The sequence below is a fragment of the Chaetodon trifascialis genome, chromosome 17 (genome assembly GCF_039877785.1).
Source record: "Chaetodon trifascialis isolate fChaTrf1 chromosome 17, fChaTrf1.hap1, whole genome shotgun sequence".
Taxonomy (NCBI): Eukaryota; Metazoa; Chordata; class Actinopteri; order Chaetodontiformes; family Chaetodontidae; genus Chaetodon; species Chaetodon trifascialis.
In genome coordinates, this window is record NC_092072.1 from 9,107,975 (window position 1) to 9,133,440 (window position 25,466).

Consider the following 25,466-nt stretch of genomic DNA (forward strand, 5'->3'; position numbering starts at 1 on the left):
TTTCGCCTGGCAGACGTTATGCTCTAAAGTGTGTATTTAAGACAAAGCTAAATAGCTTTGTGTAAATCTGTCGGCTAAGGAGTGTCGACCCTGTTATTAGGGTTACCATGGATCGTTACAACGAGGTGAAACTCCTGCTGAAAAAATGGGAGCAGGGGTTTGTCAACCAGCACCAGAAGAAACCAAACAAGGTAATTTAAACGCTAACGTTAAAATATGAGAGTTAGCAAGCAGCAAAAGAATGACAGCTCGCTGCTCTGATTAACTATAAGAACATGTATGCATGTGCAGTGATGATGTGCATTTTCTCATAAAAGTTGAATATTATAATGCTGTTTAATTTCTAGGAGGACATTGATCAGGCTCCAGAGGAGACCAGGAGTGAGTACGAGATGAACAGAAGTATAAATAGCTCGTCCATCTTTAGCATTACTAATCTGTTAGGAGCATATCACATTGTGTGTCTTTATTCCAGGGCTGTACAAAGAATATAGAAGTTTGAAACAAGCCAAAGAAAACGGTGGAGGTGATACTGCAGGCGGACGTGCTGAACAGCCCAAATCCACAGCTGAGGCCAACAAGGCCCAGAAGGTACACAAGAAAGGGTGTTTATGACTGTAGGTGTCTCTGTGCATGTTAGTGTGTATTAATGCAACTGTGTGCAAGCATAAACAAGTTAGACAGCTATCTGTTTGCTATCATTGTCAGATGATTTTTTTCTGCCACAAATGCGGCACTGAATGAGTCTCCAGTATTTGTCCCCTGTGTCTTTCTCCACCTGTTGTTGATCGATGCAGGAGTCAGACTGTTGGGGTAAACATCTGAACCGCAGTGCACTTCCTGTGTCTTCTCCCACACTGACACCCCAGGACAGAGACAGTCTGAAGGCCTCTGCTCAGTACTACGGCCTAAAGCTTAAAAACAACCTGGCTACACTCAGTAAGGTGAGGCACTTCACATCATGGTAAGAGAGTACACTTAAAGACTTGGGCGTCCTTTTTGTTCAAGGATAAAGTGGCAGACTGATCACAATAATTTGTCTGGTTTTAGTATCAATGCTGAGTTTTCTCTTTGTAATTCCAGGAGAGACCTGTCTCATTAAGGAAATCAGTCCTTCCCGGTCGGGTGCCTCTAAACTCTTTGAAAGATGGACAGACTGGACAGACAAACAGCCCCATCTCTGCCACTGCCAAGACCTCTTCCACTGAACCTGAGTCCATCCTTTTCTCACCAAGGTAATAACATGGAAGAAAGTGTTGTTGTGTGTAGGTTGCTTGTGTATGTTATCAGTGCATTATTTATTGATAGATGTTAATCAGAATTTGCAGAATATTGCATTACACTTGGGGTTGGCCCCAACAATTGTGTTGTCATTTTCAGTTATTCTAGATATTTTCTTGATTTAATTGCTAAGTCTGATATTCAGAGTCCAAGGTGACGTCTTCAAATGTCTCATTTTCCAAAACCCAAAGATGTCCAGTTAGCAATGATACAGAACAGAGAACTGACATTAGATAATTTGTGGTATTCTTCTTCATAAATGACTGAAACATTTAATTAATTATCATTGATAGTCATTGATTATTTCTCTGTTGATTGATTAGTGAGTTCTGCTTTATCATAGCATTTGCAATATAGAACACAGACACACATTTTTTAAGCAACTTTTTTCAATACTTTGTTTTGATTTGCTTTATAGTAACTTTGAACTAATTGTACAATGTGCACTTTTTACATTTTAAACATCTTGTTTACAGAAGATTTAAGCCTTCCCTGGAGTCCTTAACTTCCTCAGCACTCAAACCAGTGCAGCCTGAAGAACCATTTGAACCCTTTGAATCTGTCAGAGAGTCCTCTGAAGACCCTGCAAGTGCTGCCAGCAGTTGTAGTAGTAGTAGTAGTAGTAGTAGTAGTAGTAGTAGTAGTAATATTAGTAGTAAGAGTAATACTAGTAAAATTATGAGATCACAAAATCCAAATGCCTCTTCTCTAGCTCCCTCTTCAGCCAGATCTTCTGCCCTGTTGTCATCGTTATCTTCTGCAGATAGTCTAGGAGTTTCAAGAGGAGATTTAGGAGCCACCGCAAAGTTGAATGAAAGTATAGGAACTTCAGCAGACAAAACAGAAAATGATGAAACTTTAGGAGCTCAAAATAAGATTATTGGTTCTGCAGATGCTGGATCTTCAATTGGCTCGAGAGGAAGCCCACAGGTTCTTGGAGGTGTCAGAGGAGAAATGGGAGGTAGAGGCACTGGAGGAAGGCCATCTCCTGCCAGCAGACTGTGTTTTGTTGATAGGAAGTGGCTAGAGAGGTGTCAGGTGTTTGGAGAGATGGGGGCTGATGTGAAGCCTGGAGCAGGCAACCAGGAGATAGATCTGGAGAAAATGGGGAGAGAAAGGGGAAGAGAAATGGAGGGTAAAATACAAGCAGATGAAAGAGTTGGGAAAGAAGAAATAGAAGCAGTGGGAGCAAGAAAAGAGGCCATAGACTTGGTGAGAGATGAAGGGCTAAAGAGCATTACTGGTGACAGAATAGTTAGTGATAGTGGACGGAAACCCGCTCAACAACGCGCTGGAAAAAGGAGAGGAGGAGGAGGGGAAGACATGGCAAACAAGGCAGGGGGTGAGGAGATGGAAGGAGGACTGACACCACCTCCAGCGCTAGAAGATGACAATGAAGCTAGTCACAAATCCAAAGGTACAAAAAAGAAGGGGAGGAAAAGGCAGAGAGAGGAAGAGAACATGGGGGGAGAGGCGACAGAGGAGGGAGGAGTGAAGAAGAGGCGTAGGAATGCCAAAAAGAAAGAGGAGAGCTCTGACGTAAACCCCAGCTCAGCTCAAGAAGGAGGGAAGAAAAGGAGAGCCAAGAAAAAGGGAGATGAAGATGGAGAGCCGGAAGACAAGAAGGAAACAAAGGGGCCAAAAAAGGTCAGTTAGTTTATATTCATCACAGTATACAGTGTTTCCTTTTTTGTGCAAATTAGTTCAATACAATATTGTTCCTGTCAAGGTTCCTCAGGAGAACTTGTTAGGAGAAATAGAGGAGGAATATGGAAACAAGAGATTACACCACAATCAGCCTGTCAGAGCCAGGTACAGTGAGCTCACACGTGTGCCCGGACTATAAACTGGCATTGAAACATCCCTGTTTGTATTCTGTGTAAAACAATTCTTTATTTGTACAGGAGCACGAAGGGCGCAGAGGGTAACTTCGTGAAGATAAATCTGAAGAAGAAATCTCATGTGAAAGGATACGCACTCAGAGGTGTCGGTCTGCGCAAACAGGTGAGTTCTGTGTGCATGTGTGTTTGTGAGTGCTGCGCTGACGTCTGTACGACTGATCCCTAATGTTTAGAGAAGTTGTCTTAAAAAATTGCAGAAAAAATTAAAAACACATTTGTAATTTCTTCTGGAATCTAATTAATTATTGCTAATTGAAAATAAGACTAAATATTCGAAACCTGTTGACAGTACGCTTGTGAAGAATTGAGGTAATTGTTTGTCTTTTATCTGAAATCTAAACTATGGATCAGGTGACACGTGACTATTAGACATTACAAAATGTGTTCCTAGTATCATATGTAGATCTCCTGCGTGTGTTTTTAGTTGTATATGCAGAAGTTCCAGCTCAAAGGCGAGCGTTTTGGTGGAGGTGGTGGATTCTTTGGCCGAGGAAGGAGAGGTGGATTCAGAGGGGGGTTCAGAGGGGGGTTCAGTCGCCAAGGTGACACCTGCTACAAGTGTGGAGGGACCGGACACTGGGCCATGGAATGCAAAGGACCAGGTAATACACAACACACAGCTTTTTATGACAAAAAACAGAAAAAATCCCTGTGACCACGTTGAAGTGAAGCCTGTTTTCCTGAACACATCAGGACCTCACTCTAAATGATAGATTCAGCTCGGTGGAGCATGCTTTACACGTCACCTCTGAATTGTTTGTAATGATAAACAGCAAATACCTCTGAACTCTGCTTTGCAGCCCCTCCCCCTCCTGTTTCTGAGGACCCGCCTGCTGAAGAGGAGCCGTTTGAGCTGCCCACCCTGGAGGAGGTTGCTCGGGCAACAGGAACGCTGCAATCTCAGCCAATAAGTACGCCTGTTGAACTTCCTGTTTGCTTAGAGCATGCTCCTTTCTACCTCGATTAGCCAGCTGTAGCAGAGCAGTTCTAAGTATTGGAGTTTTTTTCTCTGATATATATATAAAATGATGCATGTTTAGATTTTGATGTGTTTGTGTGTTTCAGCAGCATCTCCCAGTAACAACGAGGAGCAGCCACTCCAAGAAAAGGAGGTGGACAGTGAGCGCAAAGACGAGGTGTTGCTGAATGTGATCCGTCCTGACTATGAGCGTCCTGCTCCTCCACCGCCAATGGAACCACTTTATGATCTCAACGATGATGGGAAAGTCCAGGGTAAACACTGATGTGTTCCTTGCAGTGAAAACCCTGTATAATTAACTACAGTATAAAAAAAGACTTACATACTGGTACATTTTTCAAAGGTTTATGTTTTGTTTCTGGGAATATGTGTCTGTTTAGCAACACCTGCTGAGGTATACGCTGCTCTGAGAGACCTTGGCTATCAGTCATTCAGACCAGGACAAGAGGAAGCCATCATGAGGATCCTGTCAGGTATGCACAGTACACACATATAAGAACACATACACACATCTACACAACTAGAAACTCTGTACTCATGTTTGCCTGATTGTCTCTCACCTTTGCTTTAGGTCTGTCCACCCTTGTGGTGTTGTCCACAGGGATGGGTAAATCGTTATGCTATCAGCTCCCAGCCTACCTGTATGCACAGCGATCAAAATGCATCACTTTGGTCATTTCACCTCTAGTCTCACTCATGGATGACCAGGTAATAACCCTCTCTCATACATGCTAATCATAGTTGAAGGGTGCAGAGCAAATGTATCAGTGATTCAGTTACATTTGTTGTGAATGTCTCATTTGTGTGTGTGTGTGTGTGTGTGTGTGTGTGTGTGTGTGTGTGTGTGTGTGTGTGTGCGTGTGTGCGTGTGTGTGTGTGTGTGTGTGTGTGTAGCTGTCTGGCCTGCCAGCCAGTCTGAAGGCAGCCTGCATCCACTCCAACATGACGATGAAACAGAGAGAAGCTGCGATAGAAAAGGTAACAGATGCAGTTTCAGCTGTAAAGCGCAGCAAGACTTCAGAGTCAGATGAATTGCTGAAGTTGTAAACTGTATAGAGGTATTTTCATAGCACAGTAATGCAGTTTAAACCAAAGAGAATTCTTGAAACTTGAACTAAACCTATCATGTGTTCAGTCATGTTTTCCACTCAGTGCGTAATCTCTGTTTTTTCAGGTGAAGTCAGGCCAGGTGTGTGTGTTGCTCCTCTCTCCAGAGGCTCTGGTTGGTGGAAGTGGTTCAGGTTCAGGGTGTCTGCCCTCTGCTCAGGAGCTCCCTCCTGTGGCCTTCGCCTGTATAGACGAAGCTCACTGTGTCTCAGAGTGGTCACACAACTTTAGACCCTGCTACCTAAGACTCTGTAAGGTGGGTCAATGATGGTGTGTGTGTGGATTCCTTTACTGTCCATTTTGGACCCCGGTGCTCCCTTTGAGGGGAAAATACCATCAGAAACAGAAAGTGACGTATGTGTATTTGTAGGTACTAAGGGAGCGTTTGGGCGTGCAGTGCTTGCTGGGACTCACAGCTACAGCCACACTGTCCACTGCTCTGGACATCGCACAACATCTGGACATCACTGATCAAGACGGCATCGCAGTCCGATCTGCAGCAGTGCCTCCTAACCTGCATCTGTCTGTGTCCTTGGATAGAGAAAAGGATCAGGTGTGACGAGTCACGTGTTTCTGTGTGTCTCTGGCCCACATGAGAAACATCTGACATCCTCTTACTTTCCTGTCTCTGTCTCTTCTGTCTTTATCATTATTAGGCTCTAGTATCCTTGTTGAAAGGCGATCGTTTTGGTTGTCTGGACTCCATCATTGTCTACTGCACCAGAAGAGAGGAGACGGTTCGCGTGGCGGCGCTGCTCAGAACCTGCCTGCAGGGGGTGCTGGTGAAGGAAAACAAACAAACCAACAGCAGCAGTCAGACACAAAACAACCCTGCAGCACAGAGAAAGAAAGATCTGGGTAAGGCTGGAATAGTTCATATTATTTTTGATTGATTAAAAACTTGTTTATTGCTAAAGTGGAGAGCTAGAAACATGAGGCAAAGGGGTGAAACACGTCATGGAAAGCTGTTGTTACATCTCTCAAAACACATTTACTACATTTACTCTCTCTTTGTCTCATTGTCTTACTGCTTTCTTGCAACCTCGTGTTTCTACATTTAGCGAGGAAGAAGATCCGTAAACCTCTGAAATGGCAGGCGGAGACGTACCACGCTGGCTTGTCGGCGTCAGAGCGTCGTCGTGTCCAGAACAATTTCATGTGCGGCGAGCTCAGAATCGTGGTGGCCACTGTGGCGTTTGGCATGGGCCTCGACAAGTCTGACGTCCGTGGTATTATCCACTACAACATGCCCAAGGTGGGTAGTGGTCTGATTTTAACCAAAACAAAATATCAAGGGTTCATCTTCATCAGCATGTCCTGTTTTTCCAGAGCTTTGAGAGCTACGTTCAGGAGATTGGGAGGGCAGGAAGAGACGGAGAACCAGCGCACTGTCACCTCTTTCTGGACCCTGAGGTAAGACTCTGTTTATTTTGTGTTTCTGGGCTGGTGGTCTGAAATGCTGGATTTAATTATTTTGCAGTTTCAGTTATGTAAAGCATGCAAGGTAAAACTTTGTCAAGCAGTAAATACAAATATATTGACTTTTAGTCATTATGTTATGTTACCTGTATTTCACAAAGGTTCTCATCTACATCTTCCTGTGTGCCTCTCTTGTCATCTTTTCTTGGTACTGTCACAGACACAGCGTATTTTAAGTTTGAATTAATTTGTGTGTATGTAGGGTGAGGACCTCCATGAGCTCCGCCGTCACATCTATGCAGACACAGTGGATTACTACACAGTTAAGAAGCTGGTGCAGAAAGTTTTCCCTCCGTGCAAATGTAAACAGATACACCAGAAACAACTGGAACTTGTAAAGGTAATTGTGTGTATGTGTGCGTGCGTACGTGCGTGGTCTAAATGTTATTTCACCAAACAGCTTCAAGACCATTGTACTAAAACTAAAATTGAAAGCTGTGTGTCTGTGTGTGTGTGTGTGAAGGACATTGAAGACTCAGAGCTGCTGGAAATGATGGATGTGTGTGACCAGGAGAGCAGCCTGAACCCCGTCACTCAGCAGGATGTAGAACATGCAGCACCGTCTCCTGCACAGGTGTTTTTGCTTTACTCTTTCACACAATAAAAGACAGTTCACACTGAAACAAATAAGAACACTGAAAAACTGAAGTTCATAAACAAGTAATGGCTTTAGATTATTTTAGCAAGGACATGAGTTATCTGTATCGGAAACCAAAATTTTGGGCAGAATGAGTTTCTTGATGTGACCTGTGTGATGTTTTCACTATGAGGAGACGTCACATCCGGATGCAGCGGAGCGACCCCTTCAGGTAGACCGAGAGGAAGCAGAGGAAGAGGACACGCAGAGGAACGAGGAACACGAGGAAGCTGACGGTTCAAAGAAGCACGAGGATGTAGAGGTGAAGGGAACCGGTGATTGGCTGAAGGACCAGGAAGAGGAGGGCAGTGATTGGCCCAGAGAACGAGTATGCCACACGCACGAGAGAGCGATTCCCATCCAGGAAACTGTGGAGGCTCTGGACATCACAGAGGAAGGTAAGTGGAAACACACACAAAGGCACGTGTATGAATAAATCCATCAAAATGTGAATATGTGAATGAAACAGCAGAAGAAACCAAACTGAAACAAACTGTTGAAGATCAGGCTGCTCTTTCTTTGTTTGTGTTTGCTTATTTCAGGTGTGGAGACGCTGCTCTGCTATCTGGAGCTGCATCCTCAGCGCTTTGTTGAACTTCTCCACCCCACGCTGTCTGTCTGTAAAGTCAGCTGCTACGATGGACCACGACAGCTCCAGAAACTCACTAAAATGTACGAGATGTCTTTCATTCTGAAAAAGTGCCCGGTGTTAGAGGACATGCTGTTCAGATCTGATCAGATTTATCTCGTTTCACTTCGTTTTTTCCACAGTTGCCCTCCGGTTGCTGTGGTGTTAGCCAGAAGGCGGATGGCAGGCGAGCGAGTAGAAAAGTGTGATCAACTGGAGTTTGATGTTGTCGAGGTTGCGGACACTATGGGGTGGCAGCTTTCTCTTGTGAAGAGGGGACTCAGACAGCTGCAGTGGAGCACTGGTAGAGGTATGTGTATGAACTAATGATAGTGCTGTGAGCTGAATGCGAGTTTGGGTTTGTTTGGAGTGGAGAACACTGTTTCTGTTGTCTTTCTCCTTTTTCCCTCAATGTTGCTTCAATCATCTTGTCCTCCCCCTGGAGTAGATTTGGTTTGTAGACACAAAAGCAAAACACACAGCATGAAAAATAAGCTAGCATCCCTCGTGGAGTCTTACTCGAACTCAAACTATACAATATAAACTGACACTGGAACAAGACTCTCGACAATTAACCAAAAGCGTCTGTATTTCAGCTGGCGGACGGAGTGGCGTCCACGTTGAGTTCTCAGCCATATCCTTCTACTTCCGTTCCTACGGCGACCTCAGCGATGAGGAGATGGACAGAGTTTGTCGGTTCCTCCACGATCGAGTGCAGAACCAAGAGGGCACGCAGCTCTACCAGCTGACCGCCTGCTTCAAGGCCTTCAAAAGGTACACGCAGACGTAGTACAGCTGAATTTTGTTACACACTTAATCTTTTCGAATCATAAAACCGTCAAATGTGTCTTTTCAAAGCCTTGAAATGTCTTTTCAGATTGCTTAAAGATAGGTTGTTACGCTCCGACCTCAGAGCCTCTGATTTCTCATTGAATTATTTGCCTGTGTTGTTGTCAGACAGTTGCGACCGACCACATCCACAAATCCAGAAGTAAATCCCACTAAAATCTGAATTTGTAATTGACTTTTTTCAAACCCAATCACTTTATTTTATAGTGAATTAATGCTGGAGATTATTTGTGAATTCAGGTTTGCCAATAGGTATCACTTTAGATTTTTTAAAAGCTTGTAGTGACAATGGAGAGTTCTGCAAAATGCCTGAAACACAGTTGATCTGCATTTAAAGACTCACTATTTCTGGCTGTTTTTGTCTGTCAGTGTTGCGTTCCACAGCGTGTCGTCCTGCGTCGATGATTTGGATGAGAGTCGCAGCCTCCACCTGAAAAGTCTTCTCTCTGAGTACTTCGACAAGAGGCGAGACCGAAGCCTCGCACTCGCACCTGTGGACCTGGAAGAGCTTGACAAATATAAGGTAAAACACACAGGATGGTCACTGGGAGTTTTAGGTGAATTTGAGTCTCAAATGCTCTGGATATTGCAGCTACTCATGTGTTTTTGTCTGTCCGTAGTTGTTGGACTGGGAGAGTCAGATCAGAGCGGACATCAGAAGTTTCCTCAGTAACCGCAGTGATGAGAAGTTCTCTGGACGAGCTGTTGCCAGAATCTTCCACGGCATCGGTGAGCGCACACGAACACACGAATCTGATGATGCTCTGACAAAATACACATGTACAGCAGTGGAGGAAGTATTCGGATCCTTTACTCAAATAGTTGGCAATTCATTTTCTGTCAGTGCTTCAATCGACTAATCGTTTCAGCTGTACTTACACATTTTCATGTATTTTACATGCAGAAATATTAGTTTGGAAAGTAAGTTGAGACTAAAGCTTTCAAATAATTGTATTTAAGAAGTATTATAAAGGAGCATGAAAAGACAATATTCAGATGTGCCTCAAATTTGTAGTTAAGTTCATTACTTGAGTAAATGCACTTAATTACTTTCCACTACTGAGTGTTAGTTTTGAATCCAACGCAGCAGCCTATTCTTTTAAGAACCTAAACAGTATTTTTACTTTCTCTCACAAACTTAGTTTCTGCTTTGCGTCGTATATGAAGGTGATCACAGAGGTCACTGCAAGGTTACTGCAAGCAGCATGTAAACCATGTAGATTCAAATTTCTAATGAAGGAAGTCCCTCTAACAGCTTCAAAGCCAAACAGCAGGTTATCCAGTGAAAATCTAACCTCTAGAGGGCGATGTAGGATCAGTGAGCTCGGCAGTGTTCTGCCTTACGAGGCTGGGCTCAGATAGTAGAATATTACAAATCCTTACCAAGTTTTAAAATCATATTTTCAGTATGAAGTAAATCTTATTACTTTAAAACAGGAACTTCTGAAACACAAACAATCACCTGCTGTCCTCAAGCTGCTCCAACTCTCCTCTGCTGATATGGCTGAGATATTGTCTATTTGTGGTAATGATTTCTTGGTGGTAATGATTTCTTGAGCAGGTTTTGTATTTCAGGTGTCCTTTTCTTTTAACTCCTAATTTGTCTCAGGCCAGTAAACAGTGCCTGAAATGTCACAGGTGTGGACTTTAACCTGGTGGCCCCAGCGAGCCTGCCAGCAGTTTGTGGTTTAATCTGTAGAAGAAATGAGAAGATCTTCTGCGCTGAGCAGAACATTTAATATTTAATGCATAAACTGTCGCCCTGAACCAGACTTCTCCTCCATTCAGCAGAGGAAGGTGAGGAGTCTCTGTCTTGATAAAGAACGGTGGACTGTGTAAACACAGGGGACAACAATGGAAATAAATCAAGGACTTATTGTTATATCCCAGATAAACTTCAATTATCTGAGTCCAGTTATCATTGTGGATGAACATGTGTGCGTCACTGAAGGACCTGTCAATCTCTGCTTCAGGGAGTCCTTGTTATCCTGCTCAGACCTACGGCAGGGACCGACGCTACTGGAGGAAGTACATCCAGTTTGATTTCAACCAGCTCATCAGACTGGCCACTCAGGAGATCATTCGCTTCAAGTGACCGAGCGAACGTGAGCGTACATACACAGGTGTGCACACAGGCCCCATTCACAGACTCACTCACACTCCGGAGGTCTGGGTTTGTTGAGTTATTGAATCTGTGACGTCTTCTACAATGTAAAGTTTTACACGTATCCGTAGTGTACATATATGTTTCTGTTTGTAGATTGTAATTAAATAAAAACTTTCTATTTTTCTAGCTTCGTCCTACAGTGAGAGATTTATTTGAAATATCTTTCCAGAGAAACTAATCTCTGATTTGTGTCACATAGATGAAAAAAACGTGTCTTCTTTTAGTGCATTTGTTGACTCAAACACTCAGTCCTGACTCAGATAGAGCTGATATGAGGAAGTAAAAACAAAGTGGCCCCGCTGTAGTGTCACTGTTTGAAACTCAATAAGAAAGCAAATATTGACTTGCATCGACTGGAGCAGTGAGAGAAAAATCTGTTATGATAAGTCACTTTCTGAAGTCCATCCATCCATTTTCTATACCGTCTATCCCTTTTTTGGGGGGGCTGTCAGCGGGCGAGAGGCGGTGTACACCCTGAACCGGTCGCCAGTCGATCGCAGGGCAACACACAAGACAAACAACCATTCACACTCACACCTAGGGGCAATTTTAGAGTCACCAATTCACCTAATGAGCATGTTTTTGGTCTGTGGGAGGAAGCCGGAGTACCTGGAGAGATCCCACACATGCACAGGAAGGGAAGAACATGCAAACTTCACACAGAAAGGCCCCGCCCGGGGATCGAACCGGCACGCGCTCTACCTGCTGTGCCAGCGTGCTGCCCCACTTTCTGAAGTCACCTGTGGGAATTTCCTCAATTTACTCTCACCTTCTTCAAACATTTACTCAACTTAAGCATGTTGAACTTTGTGAATGCCTTAACATTTAGGAGGACATTTAGGGTTTAATAGTGTTGTGCAACTGTGATTGTTTTTTTTCCTACAGATAAATTAAGATTTATTCTGCAACTGCACACATATTTCTTCCTGTGGATTCCCTAGATTTTGGTGTTTAGCTTCAGAACAGTCACTCTCTCTCTCTCTCTCTCTCTCTCTCTCTCTCTCTCTCTCTCTCTCTCTCTCTCTCTCTCTCTCTCTCTCTCTCTCTCTCTCCCACTGCGTTTCAGCAGTGGACTCTGGCGTCTACATATCTGCTGGCTCTGACAGCGTGTCATAAAATGTGAAGAAATCTGCCAAATGAGAAATCATATGCTGGGGAGCCACTTCCAAACTCTGACAGCGGACTGAGCTGCGGAGATGAAAATAGACCATAACTCCAAATGTTCATGGTCATCTTTCCACCATCCATTAATCTCAGTGGCTGTGTTACTCAAACTAGACTGCTGTGCCTTTTAGCTGTGGGCTGCTTCTCTCAGTGGTCAGCATTAGTGTGCCGATATTCGCTTCCAGGTGATAACACACCTACGGTCGCTCTGTAGGGGAATCTGGGAAAGAAAACTGGGCCATGAAGTCAGCCTTTTCTGGGAAAGGTTAGGTAAAGGTCAGTGATAATGTTAATCAACAGCCACTCCTGGGGAACCTTTACTATTGAACCAGACCGTCATTGTGGCAGCTGCAGAGCAGATTGAGGAAAAAAGAATGTGAAAATGGGTTTGGTGGAGCAGAGCTGATCTTTCCTGTTAACTCATCACAATGGGCCCTTTTCACAGCGGATATTTTGGCTTGTCACAGAGAGAAAAGCACAGGCATCACTAATAACATTAACAATGGCTCTGTTCTGTTCGAGTGTCCCGATACGCCGTGACCGTGAACCATGACACCTGAAACTGAAGCAGCTCAGTGACAGACAGCCGTTATTAATGTTATGTATTTAGATCTGTGCTTTTCCTGCTGAACTATGTCAAATTCTTCTCTGTGAAACACACCTATGAGCAACTTTACAGTGGTCACATGTACACTCAGAGCAAGAATAGCCAAGAAAGAATCACCTTTTTCTGTTTAAAAGCATAAATCATTTTGAATAAGTTGGTAAGCTATTCAGGGACTGTGAGGCGTGTCGTGTGCATGTTGGCACGCTAAGATTAGCTAATTAGCATTGAAGGCGCCATTAGTTTTGGTCATAACCCAAGACCTTGGACAAACTTTGACCAGGTGGTTGCGCAAGAGGACTACTCACTGAAATCAGCAGGGTTCATCCTCTGGGGACGAAGCATATCTCATATATGTGATATCTCATATCTGTCCGATAGTTGGTGAGACATTTCAGATTGGATTGACTAATGACACCAGCATGACTAAGAAAAAAGGGTGTATGGAGACATTAAACTGTCTTTTGTCAGATGTATACAGTGATGGAAGTGTTAACCCACAGTTCAGCCATTTCATTGACAGTGAGCTTCAAGACCACCTTCATTCAGGTGCTGACGTCTAAACTGAAGATATGATCAGGATCAGGATCAGGTCATAAGCTGCCGCCTTGTTCCCGTCTCTACGTGCTGTTACTCAGCTGACCGCTCTAACACTGTCACGGTGACCGTGACGTCTACTGCTCGTCATCTGGCCTTGATTAAAGGTATCCACTAAAACACTCCTCATATTTACTTTAACACGTCTCCAGAATGATCTGCCTTTACATAACAGTGACTGCTCCTTCTTTCAGTCCTCTTCTTTCCGTATCGCTGCACATTGCCTGATAAACTTCTTTTATGAAGCTGAAAAAAATCCATCTCCCAGAGTTACAAGAGTTCCCTGTGTCTATCATCACTTTGTCTATAAAATCTGCTGGTGTCTATCATTGCTACTGTAAAAGATGTATTGTGCTGTGTACTGTATGAGAAGCTCAAAGGTCCATTTTTGGAGGTAATTATCATGCGTTTTATTGGGAGAGTCGGTTGCATGAGTCGTGGGGCTCGTAAAACCTCTGAAAACCGACTGTAGGAGTACAGAATTCAGAGTTTCTTCTGCTGAAAGGCTGACTTCAGGGAATTCCGCTTTTCCTCTGTCAGCAGCTACACAGGCTGCAATCTGCAATTTATTTTTACAGCATATGTTTAAAGGATGAGTCCGCAACCTCACTGTTGTCATTAAATGGGCCATTTCGTCTGAGACAAAGTTTGACACCAGTCATGCTTGTGATTACACATGCAGCATACTATATATGTACATGTCATGTCTCCATCTTTGGGCAGTGAGTTGTCAGCGGACTCTGTCCCTAATGGGGTTCACATAACACATAACATAAATGGAGGAGATTAGATGAGAGAGATAAAGTTTCCAGTGCGCTTCTGGCTTCATTCAACAGGTGTGATCTGTGCAAACAAAAGTGCAAAAAAGTGCACTTTTAGCAGCTGCTTTCATCCAAACTGACTGATTTTAATACAAAGGCTCACAGTAGACAACTAGACAACAGTTTTTTTGTAAGCAGCCGTAAACAGGTCTATATTTTCAGTTTTCTGTTTGAGAATCACAAAATGTAATAAAAGAAATAAAATGTATGAGTAAACTTGATATGAATGAGCCCTCACGCTAAAAGATACTGAGTATTTATATGGTCAAATAATGCTAATTTTCCCTTATATAACAGCTGGAAATGCTGTGCACAAGTTTGTAAAGTGTTTAAAATTTTACATGGAGTGTAACATTACAATCCAGTATCTCTGCCACGTTGAGGAGGAGAGAGACGCAGGACATTACCAGCATGAAGATGATGGAAGAATGGTCTTCTCCGTGGGTCGAGACATGTAGCACTCCACGGTGAAGGGACAAGGAGCCGGGAGCAGACGATTCTGGGCACATTTTTTTTACTATGAACTCAATCTTTATTGTGTTTTCTATGACAAATTTATTTGTGTATGTTACTCATCAACAGACGATTAGAAAAAGCACAAAAAAGAAATAACAAAGCTTCATGACATGTAAAACATGTAAATCAAAAGGAAATTCAAGGGGAAACAGTTATGAATTTTTGAGTAATTTTCACAAAATGCAAAACTAATCTGAGCTTTTGCTGCTAGAAGAAACACGTCACAGTGCACTTAAAGAGCCCAACATTGATTTACACGTCAGATCAGTGTTAAATAACTTAAATAACAAAGTCGGCTGAGTGATGATGATGATGATTTGTGAGAGAGAGGAAATGAGTGCAAAGGTAAGATATATTTTTTAACAGAACATTATTGACATTTTTTAAAATTTTCAAAACACTGAGTCGCATCTCTTAAACATCCACTGCAGCGTTCCTGTAATAATTCTTAGAAAAGTTATTATATTCAGCCTTTACTGAGATCATCAGACAAGTGTTCTGTTCAGCTCTCCTGCTTGTAGTTCGTGGTGTTAGTATAATTGTACTCCTACCACTGTGAGTGAACCTAATGAGATTGAGCAACCTGCTGTCTTCACGGTTAACAGGGAGGCCACAGGTGAACAACATGGTTCAATCACCACATCTAAGTTTGAGGCATTTGAGCGGCACAGACATTTTCACTTGCGTGACTGGATTGAAATCCACATCTGACAGTTTATCATTTCGTGAGTGGGAGCAAAGATCATTTTGCTACCCTTTTCCCTCTGTCGCCGGGGGTCTCATTGCGGACGTTTATGAGCAGCGCCCGTAAACCTCCAGTCATAGATTAAACCAGAAGCACAATGAACCCTCTGAACTGACAGATGTGACTGTTTTAGAAGCTGATTTTCTCTTCATAAAGCGACAGCAGCAGCAGAATAACCCACCCGGTCAGAAGGCCGACATTCTGCAGCAGGAATATCATCCAGGGCCTCTTGTTGTTGATGTGCACCATGGTGGGGAGCTAGAGGGAGAAAAACACATCTTATCAGTTGGTACTCGAGCCTGTTTTGATGCCAGTGACTGTGAGCTGTGTGGTCCTGTAAGCGCCAACACTCACCATGTCGGCCAGCCCCACATACAGGAAGAGTCCTGCAGTAATGGCAGCTATCCACTGTTTGGTCGCCAGGTCCGTGGCTACAGACAGAGCGATGTACATGCCCACGAACGAGGTCATGGCGCTGCCGACGTTCAAAAGCAACGCCTTGCGGACAGACAGGCCGCAGTGGAGCAAAATGGCAAAATCACCTGGAGAGACACGAGAGCAACAGGATGGTGTTAAGAGTGAAAAACGATCGAACTGGACACTGCCTGCCTCTGTGTGTGTGTGTGTTTTTACCCAGTTCATGCGGTATTTCATGGCAGAGCACAGCCAGTGACGTAGCCAGACCAGACTTCCAGGACAGGGAGAAAGCTGCGCCCATCGCTAAGCCGTCTGCAAAGTTGTGGATCCCGTCACCGATAGTTATCATGTAAGGCAGCAGACGCTGTTCTGAGCGGGCGGACACGGTGATTGTTAGTGGTGAGGCAGCCGCAGTAATTGACAGCATGCTCGTTGTTGCGTTGGAAACACTCACCTCTGCTGCGCTCTTTCAGCACTGGGGGTGTTTTGTCGCTGTCTTCCTGGTCAACCTGAAATGTGCAGGTGACATGAAGCCTTTTGATTATTTGTGCGGTGCAGAGAGACCCCAGTCTGTTAGATCCCCTTTACATAAAGCAGTGATTGGATCAACAATCTTTCACAGTCTGTTTCTCACCAGGTCTGCTGTCGATACCGACTGTGACATGTCTCTCTGCTTCCTCTCCTGTTGATACATCTCTAAAACCCTCCCATGGTCGCAGTGGTGAGGCTCTGATTCTTCCTGAAGACAGACGAAAATAATTAAGACTTCACCTGAAGGCTAACGGCAAAGGAAATGTCTTGAGAAAAAGAAAGATTTGAGGAAGTAAAGAATAGGATTGAAAGACTGTGAAATTCACCTGGATGAAGAACAAAATAATTTAGAATTCAGAGTGAAAATAAAATCATGTCAGTCAGTTTTTTTGGAAGGACAAAATTTTGAACACAGCTACACAAATTGGAAAACCAGATAAAAGTAAATTCAGAAACTGGTATAAGACTTTTTTTTTTTTAATTTAACACGTTTTTCATGACTTTTCCTTGTCAGCTTCATTTGCGTAAACCTTCTTTGTGTCCATACTTATATTCTCAATCGGCTTTATCTGTGTTGGTGCCGTATTTTGCCTCTTACCCCATGATGATGTTGATGATTGTTTTTATATGTGATCAGAGAAAAGACCGTTTCCATCAGATAAAAGAAGTAGATCCCGCCGATCACGACCAACATCTTGTAAAGGTAGTCTGGAGTCTCTTCGTGGTCATGTGAATGCCCGTGGCTGCTGGGTCCGTGCACGTGTAAACCCAGAAACTGGACACACAGAGAGAGGAAGTCAAAATGAGCACGTGCCCTGATGGCCTCCTGCTTGTGAGGAATGCTAAATAGCAGCAGTGTCTTCAAACCAGAGCTACAATTTAATTGAATGCTGGAACGTTTCAGCTCCCTTGTAATGTTAAAATCACTCACCATTGGTAGCAGGTGCAGCAATGCATCTCCAGTCAGTGAACCTACAGCCATGCTGATGCAGAACTGGATACAAGACTGGAACACACTGCTGCAGGAGCTACACAGCAGCACCGTGACGCCAAGCATGGATGCCAGAGTTATCACCACATTGGCAATGGTTGCATAGAGGTATCCTACAGACAGAGAAGAGAAAAGGTTTGGGTGGAGGTCAGTTATGGACATGTTGAGTGTTAAGACTCAAAAACCACCAGTGCACGCAGGTAGTCAGAGAAAGCAAGATGCAAAACTCAGCGTCTGTTTTTGAGACAAAATACACATGCATGGTTATAAAAACCCTGTTTTTCCACAAACAGGGTTTTTCCTGTTATTTGTATTTTCCACGTTGTAATTATCACCATATTCAAGTCAAATCAATGTAAAGTCTTTCTTAATGCAATCTGGTCATTCTGTGATGATAATAGTGAACTAAAAGAGCATCAGCATCACCTGCGTCACCTGTTCTGTCAGCAACGGGTGAAGGCAAGGCCTCCGTCAGTCTTTCAGAACCACACAGACAAACTTACTCTCGCTCTGGGTGAGCCCGTCCGGCGTCACCGGTGCTGTGATGTCTGTGCAGGCTCCACTCAGGATCTGCTGGACGAGCGCAGGGCTGAGCTGAGCCAAGCCGGACTGACCCAGGCCAGAGGAGGCCGAGCCGTTGTCTGTCAGACCGTAGATCTGGACCAGCTCTTCAGCAGAGAAACAGAGCTGGGACAAAGTAAAGTGAAACACAAATTGGTCATCAGTTAAGACTGAGGTGCATGTTTTCTGGCATGTGCACACTTTTTCCACAAAGATGAACGAAAATAAGGAATTTTGCACATTTAACAGGCAGTGAAACACAGTTATTTGTATTTATTAAAGTTATGTACTTCTGTGATTTACATATTGTACACACACTATCACGGTTTTCCCCCCTGTGTGTTGGTACCTCATCCCAGGTGGTGTTTCCTTCATGCCCCTCGTGGCGTTCATGGCTGCTCCTCTTCATCTGTCTTAAAGCACTGTGATTGTGATCAGTGTGCTCATCTGCGTGGCTGCTGTGATCGTGATTGTGATCGTGGTCGTGCTCCTCTGCGTCATGTCCGATGTTCAGACTCTTCATGAGAACCTCCAAATCTATAGAACCCAAATACAAACTTCACTTGAGCAAAACGACACCAGGAGTTTTTAAAGCTCATATCTTTGAATGTATCTGCATCCATGTTTTTCTGCAGGACATTTACCCCCGATAGTGAAGTTCTCCGACCCCAGATAGTCCAGGATGTAGTCCAGGAAGAAGCTCTCCTCAGGCAGCGAACGGCTAACGAAGCAGCGACCCTGCAGGGCGTGATACAGCACGCGGCCCAAGACTGCACCCACTTCCTGTCTTTGGTCTGGTGATGATGCGTTTACCTCCTTCATGATGTCACTGGGTGTTACACAGCTCTGGTTGCCATGGTGATGAAGAGAGCGAGGACAAAGGAGGTACAAAAAAAGTGAGTTTTACTCAGTGGCTCAACTCAGAGCTGAAATGATCAGTCCTTTAATTCATTATTTGACAGAAAAATAACTGATAAGCATTTTGATAATTGATTATGTTTAAGTCATTCACTGACAAACACTAACTCTGGAGAGCACCTTTAGCTTTTTACATCACCTGAAGGTCACTGCAGGTTCTCCTACATGCTTGGAAAATCAGGGGTGAGGGTATTCAGTTGGATGCAATCTGTAACCTCACCACTCGATGCCACTAAATCCTTCACACTGGGTTTTTAAGTTTTTATGTGAGCTTCAGGTTTTTAAAATTTTGGACGTTTTTTAGACTTATAACAAATTATCATTGGCGTTTCTTTTACTGTTTTTTTGTTTCTGCAGATTAATTGCTAGTAAAAATAGCTGTTGCAGGCTCAACGCATGATTATAAGAAATAACTGAGCTCTCTCCCTCAGTGCTGTTTCAGTTCGGGTGCCTCTTTTCTTGGGAAGAACAGAAAGCAGCACAGAGGCAAAAAACGTCATTTAACAGCTAATTTACATTTATTGAACTCTTTTTTTGTCTGATTTCTGAAATCACATTTTATGCTGCGCAGCACAGAAGTACCAAACACTGGAAGAGAGTGCTTTCGTTCAGGATGACGGTTGCTACGTTGATGTGGCTGAGTGCAGGGCAAAGCCCACTAAGTGCACTGCTGGCATCACGCGGGTACGATAAGATATGTTGAGTGATAAAGATTGCCATGAACACAGTGAATGAATAAACTGTGTCAGAGAGCAAAGAAGACCATAAACTGACTCATTGGTTACCAAAAAAATTAATTCTCATGCCCATTTTCTGTACAGCATTAAGCATTGTAATCTAATTCACATGGTCCCAACCTTTTTGGAAAACATGATTTCAGTAAGTTCTGGCGAGGTAAAACTTGTCTCCTTGTTTAATCATCATAGTCTGCTGCAGTCCTGGTCTTACCTCACTGTTTAAGGCCTCATAATGGTGCTGAAGCTCCTGAAACAGCACCTTTAATCCGTCACCGCCTATGTGCTCGTGTTCATGGCTGTGGTGCGGCTCGCTCTCTTCATGCTCATGGTGCACCTCATGTGTGATTTTATGCAGGAAGTATTCGGTCTCCTCTCTCCATCTCCCCTGCCTTGTGGCGTTGCAGACCAGGCCGGGAGATGAAAGGTACAGGACGCATCCGGCAGCGAGAGCGGGGAACTGAGACACGCTGATGGTCAGGTTTTCTGCTTTTCCAGTTTCATCCTCTGCGTGGACGGAGTGATTGCTGATGAGCTGGTGGACGGCGTCTGTTAGATCACACTGAGCATGCAGGCAGCAAAGCAAGAGAGAGAGAGAGAAGGACGTACATACAGATCAGTGTCAGTAAAAACTGCTAAATCAGTGATTTTCAGGAAACAACAGTGAGCATCATTCACTTCTATAAAACAGCAGCTGCTACTGAGGTTTTAGATGAATTACATCAAAATTCAGCATAATTTTTCAATTCAACCAAAGACACGGTCAGACTAAATTAGATAGAAACATACGCACATTGCAACAACACTAACCTGCTGTATGATTATTAAGTATATCAGCTGCTTTTATTTCTTTTTATTAGGAACAGCTTCATCTGATAACATGAGGGAAGGAAAGTATGTTCAACATAAATGAAAGAAAGTGCCATAAAATGCTGATAATGATTGATCCGGACCCAGAAACTCTGGCATGAGGAAAAGGGAGGATAACCTAAAATGACGCCCCAGAGTCGCTCTTCTTTAGGCTAACTTCTCGCTGTATTTGCCATTCGGATTTAGTTCTATTTGTCCAGCCTTTCACACATGTGTTTGTGAGGTTTCTGCCTCCACCCTCAATACAATAAAAGATGACTGGAATTTGATATGTCGTGACCACTTTCCATAGGAACTACTTTTATCTGAAGAAATAGTCCCTCTGGAGACTTTTAAGTTAAACTCCATTCAGTCACATTATAAACTCCATTCAGTCACATCCAACTATCTGCCCTAAAAGCAGCTGAGGTAAGTGAGAAAACCCATTTAGGAACTCTGAACTCTGAACTGACCCTTTAAACTCTGAGCTCAGCAAAGTCACAGTGAGAGAAGTCTCATTGACATTTTGCGTGACATTATAGATGTCCACTGTATTAGACTTTATTATTTTATTAAACCTCTTGTTTAAATTACCTGTTGTAAATTTATAAGTGTGGGTGGGTTATACTGCTGCACTTCAGGCGATATCACTTCTTTATTAGCTGCATTAAGCATGTTATCCCAGCTATTTCCTGCAGTAAAGCCATCGTTTTTCATCCCTTTATTTTCTGTCCATCACTGCTGGCCACAGTGGAGCTGTTTCATGGCAGATGCTTATCAGTCATGCACCGTCCTTTTGTGCCCATTACAGCTGACGTGCTGGACATTCAGGCGCCTCACTCACTGATTAAGTGAGTTTGCCTGCAAACAGTGCCCCTCATAAGAAAAATCTAATATTAGATTAATAATTAATTAATAAAGAGTAATAATCTTTAAATGAAAATATCAAACACCTCAAGTCATGTTAAAAATGCCAAAATAGGACTTGTCTTTATAAGAGAGCCCCCTTTGTCAAATAAATTGGCCTGATTAAGTGACTGAAAGCTTGACTGTAATAAAATAGTTGCATTGAAACAGTGTGTGTGGAGCTGTGGTCCCTCCGTAGACTGAACGGAAATGAATAACTGAATAAAAGAGAGGAAAAAATCAAAATCACCAGCAGGTTAAGTCCAGATACGACCTGAGACTGAATTCACTTTGAAGCCTAAATTAACTAAACAGCAAACTTAATAAAAATGCTCCTTCAAATAACATGTAGTTTAAATTTATATCAATATATATTATAACAGTATTCAGTAACTAGTTATTGTCTTGACTTCGCAGAATAACTTCTCATTATTGCGTCTGTGTAGCGACACAAAAGTGTGGAATCACTTGCTGCAAAAGCTTGATTCGGTTCAGGCTGAGAGGCTGACTCTTTCGTGCTTTTTGGTTGTAGAAAGTCCTTTTTTAATATTTTTTATTATTATAATTATCATATATTATGTCTTAGTTATTTTGTATGAAGGGTGCAAGAAAAGTAATGTTTTGTACATGGAGAACAGAAAGCTGTGCAACCAGACAAACAATGGAAAAAAGCAGAGACAAAAAGACGTCTCAAAGTTAAATAATCTAAGAAACAAGCTTTTCTGGATTGGAAAACAAACTCACCCTCAAGGTATGTGGGGAAAAATGGTTACAACAATTTTCTCTCCTGTAATGTGACACTGTCAAATGGCTAAATGGAGGTTTTAATCAATAAATGATTTTTGGCTTTTAGGGCCAAAACTATTTCAAATGTAAATAGTACATTTAGTGTCTGAATTACACTGCTTTTAAACAGCCATTATTGAAGGAAGGAAGGGAGACATCAATCTAACAGGTGATTTTTAACTTTTGATTGGTTGTGTACTATATATACTTACCTACCTTTTCACATACTTGTATGTAAATAATAGTTCTGTTTAGTTTGACTCATCCTCGCTCCATCTTGTTCTTGTTTTTTTCTCTCTCATTGATTTAACCTTTTATTTAACCAGGAACTCCCTCCAGATTTTTTTTTTTTAAATCTCTGTTTTGTTTTGTTTTTTTAAATTCAGATTAAAAAAAATAAATTATTGTAGGGTCCAAACAATTTGAAATAAAAATAATACATTTAAATAATTTTATCTATGTTAAAATATCCATTTCTGAAGGACAGAAGAAAATCATCAATACAACAGGTGATTCCAATTTTGTACTTTTGTCTATTTTATAGCAAACATTCTGCTTCAATTCAAGAGGACATCACAGGGTCACAATATTTCAGAAATGGTGACCTCAGAGGAAAAAACACTTAACTAAAAAACACAATTCAGGTGCGCGCAGAAAATCAGAAACAACTTTATCACTTGCAACAAAAGATACATTTATAGATAATTAAAGATAAGATTGTAGCTAAATTCTTCCCTTTTTTTTTCTTTACGAACTTTCAGGATTCAAGATTCCTTTATTGATCCCCGAGGGGAAATTGTTTTTGTAGCAGTGCTCCATACAAGATAGAATTATAGAATTAGAATGAAATTAGAATATATATATATATATATATATATATATTAGGGCTGCCAGTTTAACGCGTTAATTAGATTAATTAATTACGCTGCAAATTAACGCGCTATAAAAATTAACGCAATTAATCATGAGTGGCAAGTGAATGCGCAAGCATTTTAAATTTGGCCCTTTGAGTGACCCGTAGGCTGCAGTGGCAGGTCGCATCCTACCTGCGCCACTAGTCAAAAGCAGGGTGACAACAGACATGGATGCGACACCGGAGAGCGAGGCAAGCCTACTTGGACCTTTGAACGGCAAGTTTATTTATAAAAAGAACAAAGACAGGACTATTAACAAGAATGCAGTGATTTGTACCTTGTGTAAAAAAGAATTTTCCTATCACCGTAGCAGCTCCAGCCTGAATTATCATTTAATTCAAAAGCTAAACATGTAGTTGCTGCTAGTGCCGCTAGTGCCGCTAGTGCTACCGTGAGATCACTCTGCCAACCCACACTTGCTGAGTTAGGAAAATGAATGAGCAAAGCCACGACAGAAAAACTGACAAACTCAATCGCAAAGTGGGTTGCTGCTGATTGCAGGCCGATTTCAATCGTGGAAGACGAGGGCCTAAAAGAGGCGTTTCAGATAGCGTCATCTGACTCTAATTTCCAGCTACCGTCGAGAACTACAGTGATGAAAAGAATTCACCAGCTGTAATGTGAATGTCAGTGAATTGTAATGTCCTAGAATTCAAATTCTTTATTTGGGGACCTTTAGCAGATATGAGATTAAAATGCGATTAATTAGATTAATTAATTACAAATCCTGTAATTAATTAGATTGATTAAAAAAAAAAATAAATCAATATATATATATATATAAGCAATATAAAAATGTATTTATTTATTTATACTAAGAATATATATATTACAAATATGCAACACTATAAAATATACAACAATAAAACATATATATATACTGAACATTGGGTGTGCAAAATTGAAATTAGATGTGCAAAATTTTAATTGGAAGAATATATATCAAAATTACTATATGTACTGAACACTGGATGTGCAAAATTGAAATTGGAAAATATATATCAGAACAGACTTTAAACAGTGGCTGACCCGGTGTCAGGCCACCAGGTGAACTTTCCCCAGGACCAGAGGGGTTATATTGCTTTTTGCTGGTTTTCTGTCCATTGGCACTGGGCAGAATTAACCCTGTATTGTGCCGCTGCTTCCCACCCTCAATTTAAACCCAGCTGCCTTTATTTTTTAGTGTGCTGCATGCAGGCAAAATTCATATGAAAAATGTAATCCTTTAGTGATTTTTCTAGTGAATTAAGGTGAGCGTACAGCCTGTTAATAGCTTTTGGACCTCGACCTTTCCGCTCCGCACCTGCAGTTAGACACCTAGCTCTCTGCGCGGGCTGCGGAGCTCAGCCTAATAAAACTTACCTTTTCACACGGCACTTCGCCGCACTGCACACGTTTCTCCAGTGTATTAAAGAGGAAGCGCAGAGACTCCCCGGTCAGACGCTGTTGGCCCGGAGACACGACGCTGACCACCGCCATGTACGCTTCCTCCACGGCGGGAGAAGCCGAAACAGAATCGAACAAACCCGAACCGGTGAGAATCAGCAGCGTGAAGAAAAACATCTCGAAACTTTCTGTGAAAACTACGTTTAAATACTAAGAATGGATTAATTTCAAAGGGAAAAATAAACAGGCAGATGGAGGCTGGGACACCCTCGAGGTATTTCTACAGACACAGGACTATTCAGAGCTCAGCTCAACGCTTTTATCTGTTTAAAACCACTGCAGTTTCACTGGACCTGGACTCTGGATTGTGATTGGCTGAGAGGTGGCTCGCGCTGTCGTATACCTGTCCGTCAAACCCATTGTTACCTATACAGGGCAGAGAAGGTCTGTAGCTACAACACACCTTCATGCTGGCAGAAAGACAAGGGTTTGTATTGTATAGTATTACACTAGACATGCATAAAACAGCAAAGAAAACACACACACACACACACACACACACACTCACACACACACACACACACACACACACACACACACACACAAACAAAACCAAAACAAAAAAAAAAACAGCTTACCTGCGTCGTTAGATAAAAATCTTTTATCAGCCGTTTCATCGAGGTTGAAGGTTATCTTGCACGCAGGATTTTATCTTGAAGGCCATATACTTCACTCTTGCACACATTTATTACAGAGAGGTGTTTTGGGAGCTCCTGCCAGATGAATGAAAATGTTCCATTTGTCAATCTCCACAGTGGTTCAGGTGTGCAACAGGTGTGCCTGTAAAGTAATGTAAATATCCAGGTTTCAGGAGCTTAGGTGAGCACTTTTGGTTTTGAGAAACCATATGCTGGCTGGAGTACTCCAATAGAAGCCAGGATCCTCCACCATGTAAACACTGTTAACAACTTAACAAGAAGAAAAGAACTTAAAAAAAA

At 42.5% G+C, this 25,466-nt stretch overlaps 3 protein-coding genes across 4 annotated transcripts in view; 2 read left to right on the plus strand and 1 right to left on the minus strand.

Moving 5' to 3' along the window:
• Window positions 1-5,307, plus strand: part of LOC139346301 (transcription termination factor 1, mitochondrial) — a 51,648-nt gene extending 46,341 nt beyond the window's left edge. The window contains exon 3 of the transcript XR_011603242.1: window positions 5,297-5,307. The gene's annotated coding sequence lies outside the window, so the exon portion shown is untranslated. The remainder of the gene's footprint in view (window positions 1-5,296) is intronic.
• recql4 (RecQ helicase-like 4) lies at window positions 108-18,697 on the plus strand. Its single transcript, XM_070985307.1, has 29 exons — window positions 108-191; window positions 348-381; window positions 476-591; window positions 798-944; window positions 1,084-1,235; window positions 1,758-2,928; window positions 3,011-3,093; window positions 3,186-3,285; window positions 3,607-3,784; window positions 3,983-4,093; window positions 4,248-4,415; window positions 4,542-4,634; window positions 4,733-4,869; window positions 5,056-5,139; window positions 5,336-5,524; window positions 5,639-5,821; window positions 5,925-6,126; window positions 6,330-6,523; window positions 6,598-6,681; window positions 6,950-7,087; window positions 7,211-7,321; window positions 7,518-7,782; window positions 7,927-8,056; window positions 8,156-8,316; window positions 8,609-8,786; window positions 9,231-9,384; window positions 9,482-9,590; window positions 10,835-10,984; window positions 18,611-18,697. The coding sequence occupies exons 1-28, from the start codon at window positions 108-110 to the stop codon at window positions 10,954-10,956; spliced, it is 4,878 nt and encodes a 1,625-aa protein (XP_070841408.1). The 3' UTR covers window positions 10,957-10,984; window positions 18,611-18,697.
• On the minus strand, window positions 14,719-24,645 carry slc39a4 (solute carrier family 39 member 4). 2 transcript variants are annotated; one of them, XM_070985309.1, is made up of 12 exons: window positions 24,445-24,645; window positions 19,842-20,189; window positions 18,620-18,821; window positions 18,325-18,512; window positions 17,918-18,101; window positions 17,355-17,527; window positions 17,022-17,198; window positions 16,528-16,631; window positions 16,347-16,408; window positions 16,109-16,261; window positions 15,830-16,017; window positions 14,719-15,733 (listed from the first exon to the last, which is right to left on the minus strand). In XM_070985309.1, the coding sequence occupies exons 1-12, from the start codon at window positions 24,643-24,645 to the stop codon at window positions 15,605-15,607; spliced, it is 2,109 nt and encodes a 702-aa protein (XP_070841410.1). In that variant the 3' UTR covers window positions 14,719-15,604. The 2 variants fall into 2 exon arrangements, with proteins under 2 accessions (XP_070841410.1, XP_070841409.1); XM_070985308.1 differs by having other exon boundaries at window positions 16,347-16,401; window positions 16,527-16,631.
• Between the last annotated feature and the right edge of the window lie 821 nt (window positions 24,646-25,466).